The sequence below is a fragment of the Siniperca chuatsi genome, linkage group LG13 (assembly GCF_020085105.1).
Source record: "Siniperca chuatsi isolate FFG_IHB_CAS linkage group LG13, ASM2008510v1, whole genome shotgun sequence".
Lineage (NCBI taxonomy): Eukaryota > Metazoa > Chordata > Actinopteri > Centrarchiformes > Sinipercidae > Siniperca > Siniperca chuatsi.
The window spans coordinates 20,796,127-20,814,507 of NC_058054.1; the positions used below are offsets into that span (position 1 = coordinate 20,796,127).

The 18,381-nt window shown below is 40.0% G+C and overlaps 3 protein-coding genes across 5 annotated transcripts; 2 read left to right on the forward strand and 1 right to left on the reverse strand.

Moving 5' to 3' along the window:
• Nucleotides 1-335: 335 nt before the first annotated feature.
• Nucleotides 336-3,153, forward strand: LOC122887547 (protein shisa-like-2A). Of its 2 annotated transcripts, XM_044220861.1 has the most exons (4): nt 336-455; nt 710-892; nt 1,407-1,543; nt 1,696-3,153. In XM_044220861.1, exons 2-4 carry the CDS (start codon nt 711-713, stop codon nt 1,878-1,880), a joined length of 504 nt encoding a protein of 167 aa, XP_044076796.1. In that variant the 5' UTR covers nt 336-455; nt 710; the 3' UTR covers nt 1,881-3,153. The 2 variants fall into 2 exon arrangements, with proteins under 2 accessions (XP_044076796.1, XP_044076797.1); XM_044220862.1 differs by lacking the exon at nt 336-455 and having other exon boundaries at nt 537-892; nt 1,699-3,153.
• Nucleotides 3,154-9,176: 6,023 nt separating this feature from the next.
• Nucleotides 9,177-12,861, forward strand: LOC122887549 (leucine-rich repeat-containing protein 19-like). 2 transcript variants are annotated; one of them, XM_044220865.1, is made up of 3 exons: nt 9,177-9,331; nt 10,793-10,982; nt 11,132-12,861. In XM_044220865.1, exons 2-3 carry the CDS (start codon nt 10,814-10,816, stop codon nt 11,527-11,529), a joined length of 567 nt encoding a protein of 188 aa, XP_044076800.1. In that variant the 5' UTR covers nt 9,177-9,331; nt 10,793-10,813; the 3' UTR covers nt 11,530-12,861. The 2 variants fall into 2 exon arrangements, with proteins under 2 accessions (XP_044076800.1, XP_044076801.1); XM_044220866.1 differs by having other exon boundaries at nt 9,187-9,331; nt 10,805-10,982; nt 11,132-11,800.
• A 320-nt stretch (nt 12,862-13,181) lies between these two features.
• tmem125b (transmembrane protein 125b) lies at nt 13,182-15,026 on the reverse strand. Its single transcript, XM_044220863.1, has 2 exons — nt 14,568-15,026; nt 13,182-14,389 (listed from the first exon to the last, which is right to left on the reverse strand). The coding sequence occupies exon 2, from the start codon at nt 14,338-14,340 to the stop codon at nt 13,633-13,635; it is 708 nt and encodes a 235-aa protein (XP_044076798.1). The 5' UTR covers nt 14,341-14,389; nt 14,568-15,026; the 3' UTR covers nt 13,182-13,632.
• Nucleotides 15,027-18,381: the final 3,355 nt, after the last annotated feature.

An 18,381-nucleotide genomic window follows, 5' to 3' on the forward strand; every position in this document is an offset into this window, starting at 1 on the left:
TGCCAGATGCTTGTTTGAGCAGGTGAAGCATCTTTTATAACAGACTTGTTGGGCTGAGTTGTTGTGTTACACCAAACTCAAACTCTCTTGGCATCACTTAGTTAACGCCTGGAAAAAAAACATTTATTCATAATTACAAAGTTTATTTAAGCCTGCACATTGACATTTAATACTGTATTAGCTAATACACTTGTTTAAACTAACCTTTGATTCAACCAATGTAGCAAAATAGGTGAAGCCTACTAACAATTTCATATATATATATATATATAAAGGCCACTGAACACTACCGATTATTACCGGCGCTGCTGCGCATTTACACAGGTGTTTTAACTTGGAGCTACACTGGGAATTACACGAGGCCACCAAACTCTGGCTGCGTCCTAAATCATTATAGGAATAGCCTACTATTTGGAAACTTATGAATCATCATCATTTTGCTTCAGTACTGACAGGTGAAGAGCAGATTAAGGAAGTGGAGTGCGGCCACGTGTGTCTGCGAGAGAGAGAGAGAGAGAGAGAGAGAGAGAGAGAGAGAGAGAGAGAGAGATCCAGTTTTCTTCAGATTTAAAATGTTCCACCTCCTTTCATTCACTGGGAAACACACAGCTGATTGAGAAACACACTCTTGCCACTGGTCTGAGGATACAGGGATCTTCTGCACTTTAATCTTAGTTTTTTCTTTCTTTCTTTCACTCCCCTGCTGCAGCATGAGCGCTGAATGCAGCAGTTACTACAGCACAGACGGTGTGTTTGTGGACGGATTCTCCTGCCCCAGACCGGGAAACGCTGTTACTGCTGTCTTCTGCTGCGGATTCAATGACGCAAAGTATTGCTGTGATGATCCCAACAGTTTTTTCCCGTATGAGTACGGATACATGTGGTGGCTGAGGTGAGGGCAATTTCCCCTCCTTAGTGGGAGTCATTTCTCATTATTTTGTTGGTGTTTAACTTATTTTGTCACTCATTTGAAATGTCTAAATATTCTAAAGATGCTGTAGTCTATGTAAGCAACAGATGGGCTAATGACTGTGTAACTGTGTAACTGTGTAGATGTTTTTTGATATTGCAGCTTTTTGTTTACATTTTTAACTATCCAGAAATGCTGGCTCATTTCTCACTTGTCAGATAAACTCTCTTGCGATTCAGCTTGACACAAAAGCTAATTACTTCAGCTGCTGGAGTCCTTTGTACGTTTATGCTTTTTAAAAAAAAACCTTATTATGGGGAGTTGTCTACTTCATTTTTAGTTGAATGCAGTATCTCACGTCATACCCTCTACTGCATTATTTATCTTTCCATATTTGATCTTCCCTCTTCCTCTTTTCCATGCTACACATCATCCTGTCTGTCTTATTGCCCTCTCCTCTCCTCATCTCTCCTCCTGTCTCCTTGTCTTCTCTTAGTATTGGAGCTCTGGTTGGTCTGTCCATTGCAGCGGTGGTCCTCCTTGCCTTTCTCATCACCGTATGTGTCCTCTGCTACCTCTTCATCGCCACCAAACCCAGTCGTCTTGACAACGGCCTACCCCTCAGAGCACCAGGTAAATGTGTGTGTGTGTGTGTAGACTGTCTTAAGTATGATTGTGTTTTATTCAGATATGCTCTCTCTGAAAGCCTTTAGTTTAGCTGTAGTCCGCAGCATCTTCAGGTTTTAAATGATCCACTTTTGTGCAATTGTCTCTGTGCTTTTTAGCAGGAGATCCCAGTGAGGGATCCAGTCATGCAAGAACAATCTGTGCTTCTGGTCCACAGGGATTCAGAAAACACTTCATGAGCAGGAAGCTGGACTGTGATAACCAGCTGCCAGACCCCGAGCTCCTGTTCCAGAGGTGCTTCACAGCCACCATCACTGGTGTTAAAGTGGAAAATCCCTCGTAGACCACTGAGAGACAAAAAAATGGGACCAGCAGTCCCAAGGTCAAGAGAGCCAGTGGCTCTGGAGGCAGACTTCGCTGCCAGGGGGCCACTATGACACTGGGAGGAACAGTAGCTGACATAATGTGGTGTGCAGGGGAGTCGTGATTGTTGAGTGGAGTAAATAATAAGTAATGTTAAATTTAGCAAGCGCCCACAATAAAGGCTCTGAAAAGCCTTTATGAATTTCTTTATTCACTAAATTTCTCTCCTCCTGTAATTGCGAGCATATGGAAACTGAATGGTTTTAATTGGCCTCAAGAAAGACATTAAGAATTGTTCGGTCATTAAGGGCAGCTAGGGATGTGTGTTGGGGCCCATTTTACATCCAGGATGTACATTTTGATGTTCATCTAGGAAAGATGCTGAAGATGTGGCTTATAGCAGGAAAAAGAGCCTGACATACCAAGTCAACAGTTAAGTCTGGACAGCAAGGCTGTAAAGTCAGGGTGCACCCTTGTGAAGTATGGTGCTGTAGATTTGTAGCCACATCTGCTACATTTTACTCAGGGACTGAAGGATTTGTGGGGAGGATCTACAGCGGGATGAGACTGTCCTCACCAGGAAAATTACAGTGTTGGTTGTTCATTCAAATGCATAAAATGACCTTTGTTTACGTTTTCATGTCAATTTTATTTATATAGCCAGGTCCCCTTCCACGGAGGTCACCATGTTGCGCCGCCATGTTTCTACAGTAGCCCAGAATGGACAAACAATCACTGGCTCTAGATTGGGCCGTTCGTGTTTTTCCGTAGTTTACTGTAGTTTCTCCTACACGCTTGGAAGGGGAGGGTGAGGCGAGCGGTATTCATGGTTGCAAACTGCAATTCCACCACTAGATGGCTTTAAATCCTACACACTGCTCCTTTTAAATCTTAGTTAAATCGGCAATACCAAAGTTATAGCACAGGAGGCTGGGTGAATGTTATAATTGCTCGTTTTACACCTGCATTAATAAGATGGTACTAGTCAGCTGATAGCCACACAAGTATGAATAAGCCAGTGATTGTGAAGCATGAATGGAACAGTTGATACCAATCAACTAATGCAATTGCGACTTCAGTGCTCTGCCTGAACTAAGGGCGCTATGCATCAATAGTTTTAGTATTTAAACTAACCAAATCTTAGGCTGTGTTCAGACCGACTTTAGCTCTGCATTAAAAATTAAAAAACGCTGCCAGCTCATTCATTTGAATGAGTCCAGTGTGGTGATGCAGTGGGAGTGCCAATGCAGGGGCTATGGGGAAAAACAAATGCAGGGTTGTCAGGCAAAAAAGTTGAACCTGGCTCATCTGACAAGGCACTACAGTGGCCAATCAAATACATGCAAGCACACATTCCTGGTAGATTACTTTGTAGCGAGAACGCCATATTTCTACAGTTTTGTGGCAATGAAAGATAATAGAATTGCCGCTGTGATCATTTCTGATAAGCCTTTAAAATCACGCAGCTGCCACTCAAATTTTTCTCTGCATGTTTCTCCAACAGTCATAAGGGTCGATGGAAGGCAATGAAAAATTAGTTTTTTTGGTTTAGGTATGGTGTGTGTGTTACACAGGCAGCTTCTGAAAGGTGAGAAAGGTCAGTGGCCCCCGGTTGAAACCATAGAAAAACAACTGAGCTGCCCATCTCTTTCTGAGGTTATTCAGTGTGACATTGTGGTCCAGGTGTAGGTGAGAACAGGTTTGCTGAGTGTTGAAAAGAACATTCATTTCCAGCAAATTTCTGCATAGCTGCAGTGAGGCGGGATAGTAACAAAAAGAGAGAATTTCAGAATCAGAATCAGAAATACTTTATTGATCCCCAAGGGGAAACTCTTTGTTACAGCTGCTCACTATCACGTCACACTGGAGAAGAAGTACTAATAGAATAGAAATAGACATAATAATAAATAAGTCTGCAAGCAAATCGAAATATGATACACTATAATACACCTAATCAAAATAAGTGCAAGTGGGTATGAAGTATAAAGCTAAGTAACTGTACAGTACAATGTAATAATATAAGTAATAGTAGTGCAATCATGTGTACTGTCAAGTTGAGTGTAGCAGATTTAACCAGCTTATTAGGCAGTGGATATTGCACAGCAGTAATATAGTTTAATAAATATCAACAAACATGGAATAATTAAACTGAGAACAGAGTATGTTGCACAGGAGTAAGAGAATATTGAGAATATTGTGCAATATTTCAGGTATTGCAGTAATGTTAATGATCCAATGTCCAGTTGAGTAATATCAGTGCCAGTTTCCCCGACACGTAGAGGGAGGAGTTAAAGAGTTTGATGGCCACAGGCAGGAATGACTTCCTGTGGCACTCTGTGGTGCATTTTGGGGGGATGAGTCTTCTGCTGAAGGTAGTCCTTTGTTTATCCAGCACATCATGGAGTGGGTGGGAGACACTGTCCAAGATGGCATGTACACCACCGCCAGAGTCCAGCTCCACCCCCACAATGTCACTGGCCTTACGGATCAGTTTGTTGAGCCTGTTAGTGTCCGCTACCCTCAACCTGCTGCCCCAGCATGCAACAGCATACAGGATAGCACTGGCCACCACAGACTCATAAAACATCCTCAGCATTGTCTGGCAGATGTTGAAGGACCTCAGCCTCCTCAGAAAATAGAGGCGGCTCTGGCCCTTCCTGTAAAGCGCTTGAGTGTTCAGCCCAGTCCAGTTTATTGTCCATATGTAGTGCAAGGTACTTGTAGTCCTCAACAATGTCCACACTGACCCCCTGGATGGAGACAGGGGTCACTTGTGCCTTGGCCCTATGTAAGTCTACAACCAGCTCCTTTGACTGGTACTTGAATTTGGTACTTAATAGACTGAAAATCCCCACTTGATTTCAGCCCTAATCTCAGGGCATACATAAGGGCATGTTGAGAATTGTTTTACTACAGACCTTGACAAATGTGAAGCTATCCATTTATTACATCTTAGTGAGGAAAGAATTGTAAACCAACTTCTTATCTGTCTTATCAAATTTACAGTACATTTGGATTGCTATTTCACATCAAAACACATCGCATAGTAAATGGCAGTATGACACTGCAGGGTTATCGTTGTGCAGTGTTACTGTATATAATGAGGCATACATAAGAGATCACAAAGCTGCATTTCTGTGGCCATGACACTATGCTCTGTATCTGCTGGATAGTCAATTCCTTCTCACAATGTTCAAGTGGCCTTGTTTTTGTAACTCAGAATGGTAGCTTAAGTATTTCTAAATTCATGCAGAATGTCATGTCTTGTATTTCTGATTCTGAATTCTGCTTGTGTGATTGTTATATTGAAACTGACCTCAATTTGTATTGTCAATACTGTTCTTACACTGTTCTTTTTTCAACAGTTATTTTCTCTGTCAAAATGTGCAAAAATGTACTTTAAAGTAGAAAGGTTCATAAATGTGTGTGTGTGTACAAATTACCTTATAAAATGTTACAAACTATCAACTGCTGGCGTATTTTTCAAATGTTTGGTGGACGTTTCTGTTGTACTAACGCATAATGTTGATAAAAAGGTGTGTGCAGCAATCTACTCTAGTGTACATTTACATTTCAAAGAATGAAAGAGGAAAACAAGACTGAGGGTTCAATTTTATTTTTCATCATCGTGTCCCTACGCTTGATGGCAGTGTTTTTTCAAATGCACTCCATGAATGAACATAGTGATTGATTCACACAGTTCTTGAAAGAGCATCAACACAATCAAAAGATACAACCTGAATGTTATGCAGTGATGCTGCCGTTTCACTGATAGACTGAACTGGCCAGAAGTTACAGCTCATATAATTTACATTGTGAAATTCTAACAGGATTTTGATGCACCTACACCAAGATATGCTATCTTCAAAAGAATATCCACACGGAAACTGCTAAAAGCCTTTAGAGCAACACACATTAATGGCACTATACTGAAAGGAATTCATCTACTTTTTTTATTGGTTTATCTTAAGATTTCTTAGTGAAAACTTATTTTTCAGAGAAACTGTTTGATGAGCAACTCCACTGCCAAGCTGTTTGTTGTGTTTGTATTAAACACGTCCAACTGAGCAACTCTGATGATGAAGGCTTTCTCCGTCTCTCGTTCCCTTTGCTTTAAAGCCGCTGTGTCAGTTGGGACGTTTAAGACAAAAAGATTAGATGGGTCAGTGAGACTTAAAGTCAGACAGTTCAGATTTGGCACTGACTTTGGGTTCTTAATCTTTCTCTGCAGAGAAGATGTGGTAAGAAGATTCAGTGGAAGGGATGACAGTGACAACAAAACTGCTTTGCTCATTGTAATAAGCATAAGACAAGCTTTTTCATGGCCTTCTTTTCTTGGGTAAGATACAGGATTTAATACAGATCCATAACATGAATAATCCAATCCCTCCTCCCTCAGTCCCGTTGTAGCACACTCCAGGCAGCTCAGCTCCATGTCTGACAATGAGCATAATGAAAACAATTATTAAAATGGGATGGATCTTCTTTCTCAGTCTAACTGCACACTAATCTGCACAAGTGAGAAATGTATCCCTGGAATAGAGAACAACTTGACTTGATGAACCTCCATTAGCATCTATTGTGCATCAAAGTATGCGAAGATGTCTTCGTATTAATAAAGTAGGTGCGGTGATGAGAACTAACTGTACTGATATTTGTCATGATGGCAGGACTGGGAGCAGCTCAATCAACCTGGTTTGGTGCTGGGTTGTACCCAATATGAGCTTGTCAAAACGGCCCATTATGATTACAGTGTGATTGAAGGCCAGGAGTAAAGATCATGAATGAAAGGCTTGAAAAACATGCAGACACAGTAAACACATGAGAACCTGGGCCAGCATAGAAATATATCACAGTAGGTGGCAGATTACAGAGAGTGACAAAATAGATTTTGGCATTAATCCATTTCCATAATTAGTCATTTAATTCTTGACACTGATGTGATCAACCTTATTTCAAAATAGTTTCACTTGTTTCAAGAAGATCTTTCAAATAAGATCTACAGTATATAATAAGATATAATAGGATCAAATGCATTTGAAGGTTGAAGGGAGGGTAGTCCGACTTTTTGGAAGAGCAGAGAAGGATCTTTACTTTTTAACATCCCAAATTTCAGCATTACCCTGCAGGATTGATTAAACAACAACAAAAAGGAATCAAATAGATGGTTATAATTCAAGTTCAGGCTTTTATGTTTGCCATATTTAGAAACTGCTAATTCCACTTTTAATATGCACATTGTATTGTGAAAGTTATTTTTCCATAAATATAATAAGTTTTAGATTAGATTACACTACCTATAAAATCTTTATGCTTTTCCATTTTTAGTTAGTAATGGTGAAACCAGTTGTACCAACCCAGAACTATATTTTGTGCAGAGCCCCCTAAAGGTCATGGGGAGAATTCTTTTACTACTACTACTTTTGCGTTCTCTCGCAATACTTTTCTTCTTCCATTCCTTCAGAGCCGTTTGTCTATTTCGGCTCAGCTGCCCCCAGCGCAACGCAGCAGTACATCAGTATATCATTTTACTTTAAACTGGGCATTAAGTATGCTGATATAGTACTACTGCTAAATAGGCATGCATGGTTAGGTTATTAGTTAAACTAAAATTAAACAAATTCTTGGATCTTCTCTCCAGAAGAAAGCAGTACAGTTAATATGGAGGATGCTGTCTGTTTCATTTGTGAACAGTTACTGTACTCTGTGCTGTACTGTACTGTAGCCCAGAGGGTTTCACTGAGGAAGAGGAGACATCTCCAGAGGCGGAATTACAGATGCGCAGTTGAATCTACCTCATAAAGCTAATGTGCTGTATGTGTATGAGTCAGAAAAAGCATCAGGAAGATAACTGAAATGCTGCAAACAGAGTCTGTGGTTCTGTCACAGAAAGAGCAGACAGCACTGAAACACTTGCAGAGATACATCAGGAATGCAGACCAATGCAAGTTTTGTGTTTTTGCACAGGGTCCTCTGTTCTCTGCACAAACTAAATTAAAGTAACTTCAATGCTAATGCTGGTAGCAGGCATGTTGCTATAAGTGTGGAGCAATAATTGATGTTCCTTATACATACAGCTCCTACCCAGAAGTGAAAATGTTCTATCTGTTAACCTCTTTTGAAATCATATAAGGTGAGGTGTCCATAAACAATGCTAAATGCATTAACTTGAGAATCTCCACACTGCCTTCCATTACAAATAGACATACGGTTCTGAAGGAATGGAAGAAGAAAAGAATTGCGAGGGAACGCAAAATTTATTGTGAAGTAAGTCCCTAAGTGAATTCTGGTCGGAGCTGATTAAAAAGGAAAAAGTTCCACAAAGAAAATAGCCTCGTTCATTCGAGATGAAAGAACGTCACGCCTAAAGCTAAAGGAAGAAACCAGTGCCAATTTAAGAGATTACTGTGCGTACATCACTTTGAAGTTACTGTTTTCTCACACAAAAATCACATAAAAAATGTCTACATGATCTTTGTGGTTGAAGGGGCTCGTCATCATCACTTTAAGGGCCAGTTAAGAAGTAAATTAAAAGAACAAAAGCTGACATTTTTCTGAGTTCTGAAGGCTCTCACCTCCAGGTCCTTGTTCTAAGACGATTCCGGGTGAACCTTTGTGAAGCAGGGTTCTATTCCTGGTGGTAAAAAGTGCAAGTGTGTTTAATGAGGTGTCTCTGAGTCAAGTGTCAGAATTCTTAAGACACTTCAAGCTCTTCTGAAGACACATTAATTCCTCTCTCTTCCCTCCTCTCAGCACCACTGATTTGAGACCTGATGAATTAGAGGGAAGTGATTCAAGGAGGAAAAAAGAGAGAGAGAAAAATCCACTGAAGCCATGTAAAGCCACAGTTCTTACCTCACTGATCTTCTGTAAACCCCGTAAACAAATAGTAAATTGATGCAGATGCCCTCCATGCACATACAACATGGAGACTCTGTGGAGCGCTTTTGTTTCACACATGTCTTATGTGATTACAGTGCCACTATCTGGCCTCAGAGCACAGATGCAACAATTAATCCATAGGCTTTATTTGTCCTTGTCACTGAATTTTTAATTACTTCTTATGATTGATTATTGACCTCTATTTTGAAAGAGTAAATTGTGGAAATAACATTTTTTCTTGCAAGTGGCTCACGGTAATACTCACGAAAAAAAGATATTGAATGGAAATAAAAACTTGTTTACATTCACTCCTGACTGGAATAGTGAGTGAAAAAGGAATTAGGAGGAGAAATGGATGACAAACCTAATAAAGTTACTCATTAACAGCTCTGTCTTGCAGGGCATGGTGCAGGAAGGGTGACATTATGGCCTGCAACCTTTGGCCAGCAAGTTTGTTTTTAGAAGGAGCTGAAGAGAAAGACAAAAACGGCAGAAAAGTCAGGTCTAGGAGACATACACCTGCTCTATCAATTATCCTATTTTGTACAGGTAAGTAATTTTAGATTTTTTTTAATGTGTGTAAAGTTTAAGTGTTTAAAGTTTAAGTTGTTGTACATTGTGTAAAGTGACAATAGCATTACTATATGTACCTTGGTGATGTAGGTTAGACAATATTTGGTCTGTTGTAGTCATATGACTAATTCTTATCTGAGACACAGCTACGGTGTGCTGGCCTGCATCACCAGATACATTTTTACCTACATTACCTGTGTACTGCTGCCTCAAATTCAATATCCTAAGACAAAACATGCAGTATGGATACACTGTACTCTGCTCTCTGGATAAAGGATTAACATCTGTATAACAGATGTTTATGCTATGTTTAAAGTTAATTAGTAGGCAGTTCAGGACTAAAATCATGAACATTGCTCAAGACCTGACAAGTCTGCCTGACATCATGTGACAGTTTCTGTGTGGAAAAGAGGACTACTGTATCTAATCAAGGATTTTAAGGATAATTTTGTTTTGGTCAAATTGTTATTGTTAAGTACTTTCCAGTGTCACAGGAGAGGTGTTAATTGGCTGGTTGAATGCATCTGACCATGGATTAACTTTTTTAACGCTTACACTTGTAATTTGGAATGAAATATATCATCAGCTGATGTTCATCAGCTTCCTAAATTCTGCTCTGGAGGAGGTTTTCTCGCTACGATTCCCCCAAAACAAAGGGTTATGATCATTGATGATAATGATGACAATGATGGTTATCATTATGTAAATCAGGGTAAAGTCTGATCAAATCTTTGAAATCAAATGTGTTAAACAGTGTAAATGGAAGATACAATCAAATCTTGTGAAAGGAAATACAAAATAGCAAGGACACTGACAAAAAAGAGGAATTTGCATCTATATTTAACAATGTAATACGTCTCAAATTTGTTCAATGAAGCCTAAACATGCTTTGAACATTCAGATAATGTTAACCCTCTAATATTTTAGAGTCAGTTTTAAGCTTACAGTCACAAGACGTTGGTTAACACTTTATTGGCCATGAAATATGAAACATGAAGTATGTCATCCTCAGTGCAGGCCTCAGTCTCATCGGCCATAGATTAAAGGATGGATTCACACTTTTTGTCTTAAAACAACACTTACAATACCATATGTACATTGAAAGAGTTACTGGTTGCTCTAATTCTTCCTGCTCTCCATATTGGCTGCGAAAAGATCCCTTCCAAATGCAATATAAAAGATGGGGTACGAAATCACAGTCCATTCTAAAGTTCAGTTAAAGCTTCAAGTTAAATCAATCTTCCAAAGTTACAGTCTTTTTAGGGCAAATTTCCCTCTTTGTGTTTCCCCGCATAGCATTTTCTTGCTAAGCAAAGGGATAGTAACAGGGAAATTTTATACCCCAAAATTTCCTAAATATTTAAATTGTTGTGCCTCTTCCAACACCCTCTCGTGATCTTCAGTAGATGTAATCAGTTGATGATTTGACTTCTGTAGGTTTTCCCTCAGGACACAGAGATGGGCCCGTGGAGCTGCAGCCTCTTTGTGGTGTTTTTTCTTTGTGGAGCTTTTATCAGAGAAGCACATCCAGCTACTATATATGATGTGGAGGGACACAAAGATGCTCAGAGACATCTTCTGATGGAAAAAGAAGATCTCACCAACAGTAACAGTACTGGAATTCAAAGTAAGTAACAAAAGGCACACTAATCATCTAACTATTTACAACCAGGTGTGTTTGAAGAACTTTGAACTTTATAACTTCATTTACAGAGACCTCTTTGTCTTTATAGCTACATGTAAATGCAATAAATGTTTTTCCTGCTCTCTTCCCAGAGGCATCCAGTCCAGATCAGGGCCCAAAGTCTCTGGAGTGGTCCTATCTGGCTGCAGGACTGGGCACAGCCCTCACCATCTCACTCCTCATCGTGATGGCTGTCAAGTTTCGCCTCTTCCACCGCTTCTTGGCCAGCTACAGACACTCCCTGCTCCAAGAGGCTGACGGGGTCAGCCAGTATGGCCAGGAGGAGGCATCCTTCCCTAACAGTGTGTTGGGTAGAATGGAAGGGATTGGGGGGACTCGAAGAGGACTGGATGAAGATGATGATGGCTTCATTGAGGATAACTATATCCAGACCAGTGAGAAAGACAGGGCAGAGAGAGAAAGAGAGGAGGAGGGAGAGGAGGAAGGGATAGAAGACAGTGAAGATGATCTTGAGTTCACTATAGGGTGATTAGATAAAGGGAGACTTCATCAAAAACAGCTGGCTTAAAACTAAGATAAAATAACACTATAGAGATCTTGATTGACAGTCGACAGTAAAGCAGTGATTCTGAACCTTTCTGGCTTGTGCCCTCTTAAAATGAATCATTGTCTACTTGCAACTTCTTGTCACACCTTGCATATGTCTATGAACTGTGAGTGGTTCCACCAAAGAGTGAGTTCCCCTCAAAAAGTCTCATATTGTTTCATTTAAACAATTGTTATAGGCCTGTATAGATATACAGTGGTGTGAAAAAATGTTTGCCCCCTTCCTGATTTTTTTTTTTTTTTTGCATGTTTGTCACACTTAAGTAAACACAAAATGCAGTTTTTAAATGAAGGTTGTTATTATTAAGGGAAAACAAAATCCAAACCTACATGGCCCTGTGTGAAAAAATGATTGCCTCACCTGTTAAAACATAACATAACTGGTTTATCACACCTGAGTTCACATCCAGGTCTGATTACTGCCACACCTGTTCTCAATCAAGAAATCACTTAAATAGGACAATGATCTAAAAAGCACCAGCAAGTCCACCTCTGAATGGCTGAAGAAGAACAAAATGAAGACTTTGGAGTGGCCTAGTCAAAGTCCTGACCTGAATCCTATTGAGATGCTGTGGCATGACCTTAAAAAGGCAGTTCATGCTCGAAAACCCTCCAATGTGGCTGAATTACAACAATTCTGCAAAGATGACACAGCACTGTAAAAGACTCATTGCAAGTTATTGCAATATTGCAAATGCTTGATTGCAGTTGTTGCTGCTAAGGGTGGCCCAACCAGTTATTAGGTTTAGGGGGCAATCACTTTTTCACACAGGGCCATGTAGGTTTGGATTTAGTTTTCCCTTAATAATAACAACCTTCATTTAAAAACTGCATTTTGTGTTTACTTGTGTTATCTTTGACTAATATTTAAATTAGTTTGATGATCTGAAACATTTAAGTGTGACAAACATGCAAAAAAATAAGAAATCGGGAAGGGGCAAACACTTTTTCACACCACTGTATATACATAAAAAAGAAAACAACTTTTTTCCTCTTCCAATCAATCATTTCGCAGCCCCTAAGATGATCTTGTGACCCCTTGGAGGGGTCCCGGCCCATAGCTTTGGATCTGTTGAAAGTGCACAGTGGATATATTATAAATGTGAAAACTGAATGAGTCACAGTTGCTTCAAAACTTCTGAAGCTGCAATAATGGTTGGACTTGTGTCCAAAATAAGCTAATTTAAATAGTGTATGATGAGAGTAATAATGAAAATGTATAAACAGAATTAAATTGATTTTTTGAAAAATGTTACTGCTTGTCTTTGAGTTCATTTGAGTACAGTATGGTAGTTGTGAGCACATCCCATCATATACTTAAGCTGGGTGCATGATGGCAGATTCAGCAAACTTTATTAGACTGAGACAGGCAGCGTTTTGACCGTACTGGGTCTTCATTAGAAAAATGGCCAAAATTAGGGCAAAATATATATATATATATATATATATATATATATATATATATATACAGGCATGATGTAAGATAGAAAAATAAGTAATAAGTATTTTAATGCATTTGTATGTATAGTGTGGAATCATTTTGTTGGAAATATACTTCATGAATAAAATCTTTCTAATTCCAATTTCATATTCTTTCTTTCTTCCATGTACTTTGCCAACCTTGGTCTGAAATATCATCAACACAGAAAACATGTGCAACACAGTAATGTTTTGATTTGATGTGAACACTTATTGAGTCTTCACTTTCAACCATAACTACTCAGATGTATCAAAATGGTGCATTCAGACAGTAAAAACATGCAGAAGGTGTGTTCATCAGATTACTGAGCCGCTGTTGAAAGCATGCGGTGCAGCAGTCTGCTGTTGATGTTCACCAGTAGGCAATGTTATGCTAATGATAACGAAAGGACTGGAAACAGCTGTGAAGTCTAAATTCATCTCTTTGTTGTTTTTTTTCTATATTTGTTTTCCTTTTTGTACATCTGCTAGACAAATTTCATCTAATCTTTCCCTTCACAGACTTTTTGATCCTTTTTCTCTGGGAGATTTTGCCCATTTAGTCCATTCAGATGAGGCTGCTTCTGCTGGAGGATGTCTCTCTCCTGGCTTGGCTCATCTGTCCTCCTGAGACACTGAACACCCTGACACCTCGACTCCCCAGCCTCCTCGGTCTGCTCATCATCCTCCTCCTCCTCTGTTCCCTTCTTCTTTTAAGGTAGATGAGCGTGCTGTAGCCCACTACAGCTAGAGCCATGCCTGCCCCAGCAGCCATAAGCACCAGACTACACACCAACATTTCCTTGCTTTCATGACCCTGGCTGCCGATTGTGGCCACACAGAGAAGCACCGACCCACAGAGCATCACCGCCAGCCCCACAGCTAAGATCAGTGCCGGGTCAGCCCTGCCGCCGCTCTTCAGCTGGTTGATCCGACGTTGACTGCGCACACAGTTCATGTCCTGGATGGCAGAGCTGAGAAGCTGCTTGAGCAGAACAGCCAGGGCTAAGAGGCAGAGTGTAGTGCCCACCCCGAGGCGCCACTCCCCGGACAGGCTGGTGGTGGTGGAGAGGAGCCCAACGCCACCCAGGCCCAGCCCCAGGATGAGGGCCACTGAGGCACAGTAGCACAAAAGGGATTGGCGTGGCTCTTTGAACCACCACAGCTCCACTTGATCTTCCAGGACACGCCGCTGCATCAGGGTGGGTTCCAGGTAGAGACCTGTGGCGTGACGGATGGTGTGGCGGGGCTGGTAGAAGGTCTGCATCTCGGGCATGGCAGTGGGCAGTGGTCACAGCGCAGCCAGCCCAAAACCAGACTGACACCTTGCAAGATTGTGCAGAATTTGGGTGGATGATCAGAATACAACCCTATAAGAGGATTCAAACTAATCTTTACAAATATTATTCTAACAATTACTTTTCTATTTACCACAGCTATCCTAAATGGATTAGCAGCAGAAACATTCTGTGCTTCTCAACTTCTGTGAAAACAGTTACTCACTTGGTGTTAGATGAGTGTCATGTGTTGCTGTCCATCCATCTGCATCCCATCAGACAACATTAGTCAAAGCATTACAATAGTTTGTTTGAAAGTTGTTTGGCCTTGCTTCATTTTGTAGAAGGGATGATTTTTCTCGTAAAAATAATCCAGCTTCAAGGAAAGTTTTCCAGTGGTCAAGTTGTAAATTTAATTTGCGAAAGCTGCTTTCAGGGATGAAACTCTTCTCAGTGTAAATGGAAGAAGTATCCTGACTTCACGCTGGAGGCAAGAACCCAACCATAAAGAAGCAGGGACTTCCACTGTGTAATACTCACTGTATGTAGAGAAGTGATGATGATGCTGACATCTTGGCAGGGTGTTGTGTATGTAGCCCGTCCACATGTCTGCTCATGATCACCACAGTGACTGTACTAGCGTCACAGATTGATAATCTGTGCCCTCTTCACATTCTCTACCCCAGTGCCAGGCAGAACAGAGGACCCCCATCTCACGAACACCATCTTGTCCGGTTAAGTGGGAAAAAGACGGGTCACAATAGCAGTGTTGGATCATGGCTTGGACAGAGATTGGCGACATTGTCCACCGTGCCTCCACCCAGACAATGGGCTGACGGGTGAACACAATGACTGTGCTGCAGGAGGCGGGCAGTGGTGTGTGTGAGCGTTGCTGTTGTGGAGGGCTGAGTGATGTCAGTGTGTACTGATAATGGTGTTTCTGTGATCCTAAGGATAGCGTCATTCACACACTATGCTGAGCCTCTTAGATAGACCACAGTGAATGCTGCCTCTCCTCAGTGAGACGCTCACCTGCTGAACTGTCTCTTTCAGTAACACACCTGTCACAGCTGAAAATGTTTTATCAAAACATTTTAGATGAGTTCGACATCTTGGGAAATACGCTTTTTGCTTTCCGGTGGAGCTTTAAATGTGAAGACTGATACCGTTCTCATATTTGTCTGTAAAATATGAAGCTACACACAGGAGACAGTTAGCTTAGCTTAACATAAAGATTGAAAGTAGGGGAAACAGCTAGCCTGGCTCTGTCCAAATGTAAAAAAACTCAAAACCAGCACCTCTAAAGCTCAAATTTACATTTTATATCTCATTAGTTTAATCCAAACAATTATCCTCTTAGCTTCATATTTAACAGACAGATAAACAAGTGGTACCAATCTTCTCATCTAACTCTTGGGAAGAAAACAAAAGTGTAAACAAAATCAAAGTCAAATGATTCCTTTAATAACCAAACATATCTTTACCTGCCTGCTATATTTATATTTCTTATCTCATAACTAATATAATAATACAGAAACAATGGTTTCATTCCATTTTGTTGTTTCTATTGCCAGGGCCTTGCTATCATTTTGAGAAGATGCACATGAAACATGCAGCCAGCATGGCTTAAAGTATTATTTGGCAGAGAGAGCTGTAGAGGTGTTCAGCACACATATGAACAAATCTTTAACACTTAATCATGCTTAGTATAGTGAATTATTTTTGTACCTGAACAAATCTTGGCTTTTAGCAGTGGAGCTCCCCTCAATTGTGACTGAAAGATTAGGTGTGTTAAATTCCAGTTAAAAGCTTACTGAAAGACGTCAAAAGCCACAACCACAGCTATTCCTGTAAATCTATAAATAGTGCCTGTATATACCTGGTTTTGTACTGAACTGAATGAAACAGCGCAAACCATTAAACGGAGTGAACTTACTAAGTCAAAATCAGTGCCATAACATCACTGCGTTATGAATGGTGATGTGATCACTTTCTGATGAGCGCATTGACATGTGTTTAAACACTGATGTGTTTGCTTAGTTTAGGAAAAATGAACAAACTACCACTAACAGTGGTTACAAATCTGCCATCTACATATGTTTGAATGATAAATTTCCCTATTTTGCAAAAGCAGAGGGACAAGCCAGTAAAGGCTTCCTTACCACTCAAAGTGCACCCCGCCCCTAGTGGACAATATCACTATGTGTGCAGTTCTGACTTTGAATCTTTGAGCCTTTGAACATCAACTGAAGTCAAATGTCAAATTTTTAGTTTGTTATTATGAGGAAAAGAGGGGAGACAAGAGGATAAACTATATGAACAAATGAGGGAATGGATGGCTGGATAGATGGATGGATAATGGATAGATGCTATTGCACTTACTTACAGCATATGTTATGTCCTTGGTTTGCACAAAGTGCTGATGCTGTGTCCTCTACCTGCAGTTCATCCTTGACAGCCTATCAGAGATGCTGCCTTTCTATCTGATTCTTATTAGTGCTGCAACACATTTTTATGACTTTATAACTGGAGAATGATTTCTACAGTCTACTATATCATCCAGACAGTTTCATTTGAGTGGCAAAAGAATCCCCTGGACTGACTCAATAATAACTATAATACCATTTCGTGCTTTTGTGTCATGGACATATCTAACTCTGTAAAAACTATATGAATTTCCTCTCTAAAAGCCTAATCTTTTAACCTCAAGGACATCATTTATCACAATGGCCAGAATTAGTATTGAGTGCTGACATGGGGTTGGCTGGGCAGGCGCTGGTCAATCTATCCGGTCAATTATTTTGTTTAAGTCAGAGTGCCGGTTCCTTTTATAGTGAATTAAATCTGGGAATCCAAAGGAGTCACTCCCTGGTGTGTCCCCAGTCAATCTGATTCAACCACAAGGTGGCAAGAAATAACCATGTTACTTTGTGGCCATTAATGCTGTACAGTCACTCAAATTAAGACATAAGGCAGGAAATATTAGTATATAATAAATACTCTTACTATTGATTATTATTATTAGTTATTGTTAAGTATTAGCTCAGCAATCAAGCAAAATACAACAATATTTGAAGAAATGATTGTGTCAGGTTATTGTAACAACAGGCTCCAGCTATCGTGATTTTTTTCCTCAGTGCCAAGACTTTATGGGCTGTGAATACAACTGTTTGTGCAAATATGTGCATGTGTGTGCTAGTGTCTGTTTGTGTATTTTCTATATGTTGATGTTGGGAGGGGATTCATTTATCCTTCAGTTTATCTCCAATAAAAAGACAAGATTATTGTATGTATTAGGCATCTTTGACACAGCTTGTAAATGTGTATGTTTATTTGTTTGATAGCCTTGCGACAGCAGAGCCTGTCTGTTGCATTCTGGGACAGACTCCAGGATGCAACAGGCTCTGATAAAACTGGATGTAGAAAAATGATGATATGACGTACTATAAATTCCTGAGCATAAAATATGTCATTCTGCTTTTTATTGATTACTTTAGTAAAGGCGGCTACAATTCTGGCAAGATATATAGACTGCAGTCCATATGTGTTTGGAAAATGACACATTTTTGCATTCACCACCACTGTATAATTGTCTACTGTCAAAAAATTTGGACTATTTTATTAGAAAAGGGCTATGATTCCTGCAATGCACTCTCAAACCTCCTTCAAGATGAAAGACTATCCTTATAGTCACTGGTTCATTTCAAACTGTATATACTGAGTATAGAGCCACATCAACAGAAAATGTCATATCAAAATACTTATGGACTGCACTATATAGTCGTAAATGTACTTCTTGTAAGTACAAGTAAATGTACTTCAGTGTAAGACAATGGCTTGTGTGTTTTAGACAAAACAATATTGACACTATTCATTTAAATGGGGCAGGTATCCATAAAATATGCAGTGTTTTTTTGGGGGTAGGCTCATAAATGCAACTTGTCCAATTTACCATGATAATACATCAACAGTACAGTCATACAATAGCTGCATTATCTATGTAAAATGTGTGTTGCCAAAGAACAGCCTGTAGAGGGAAG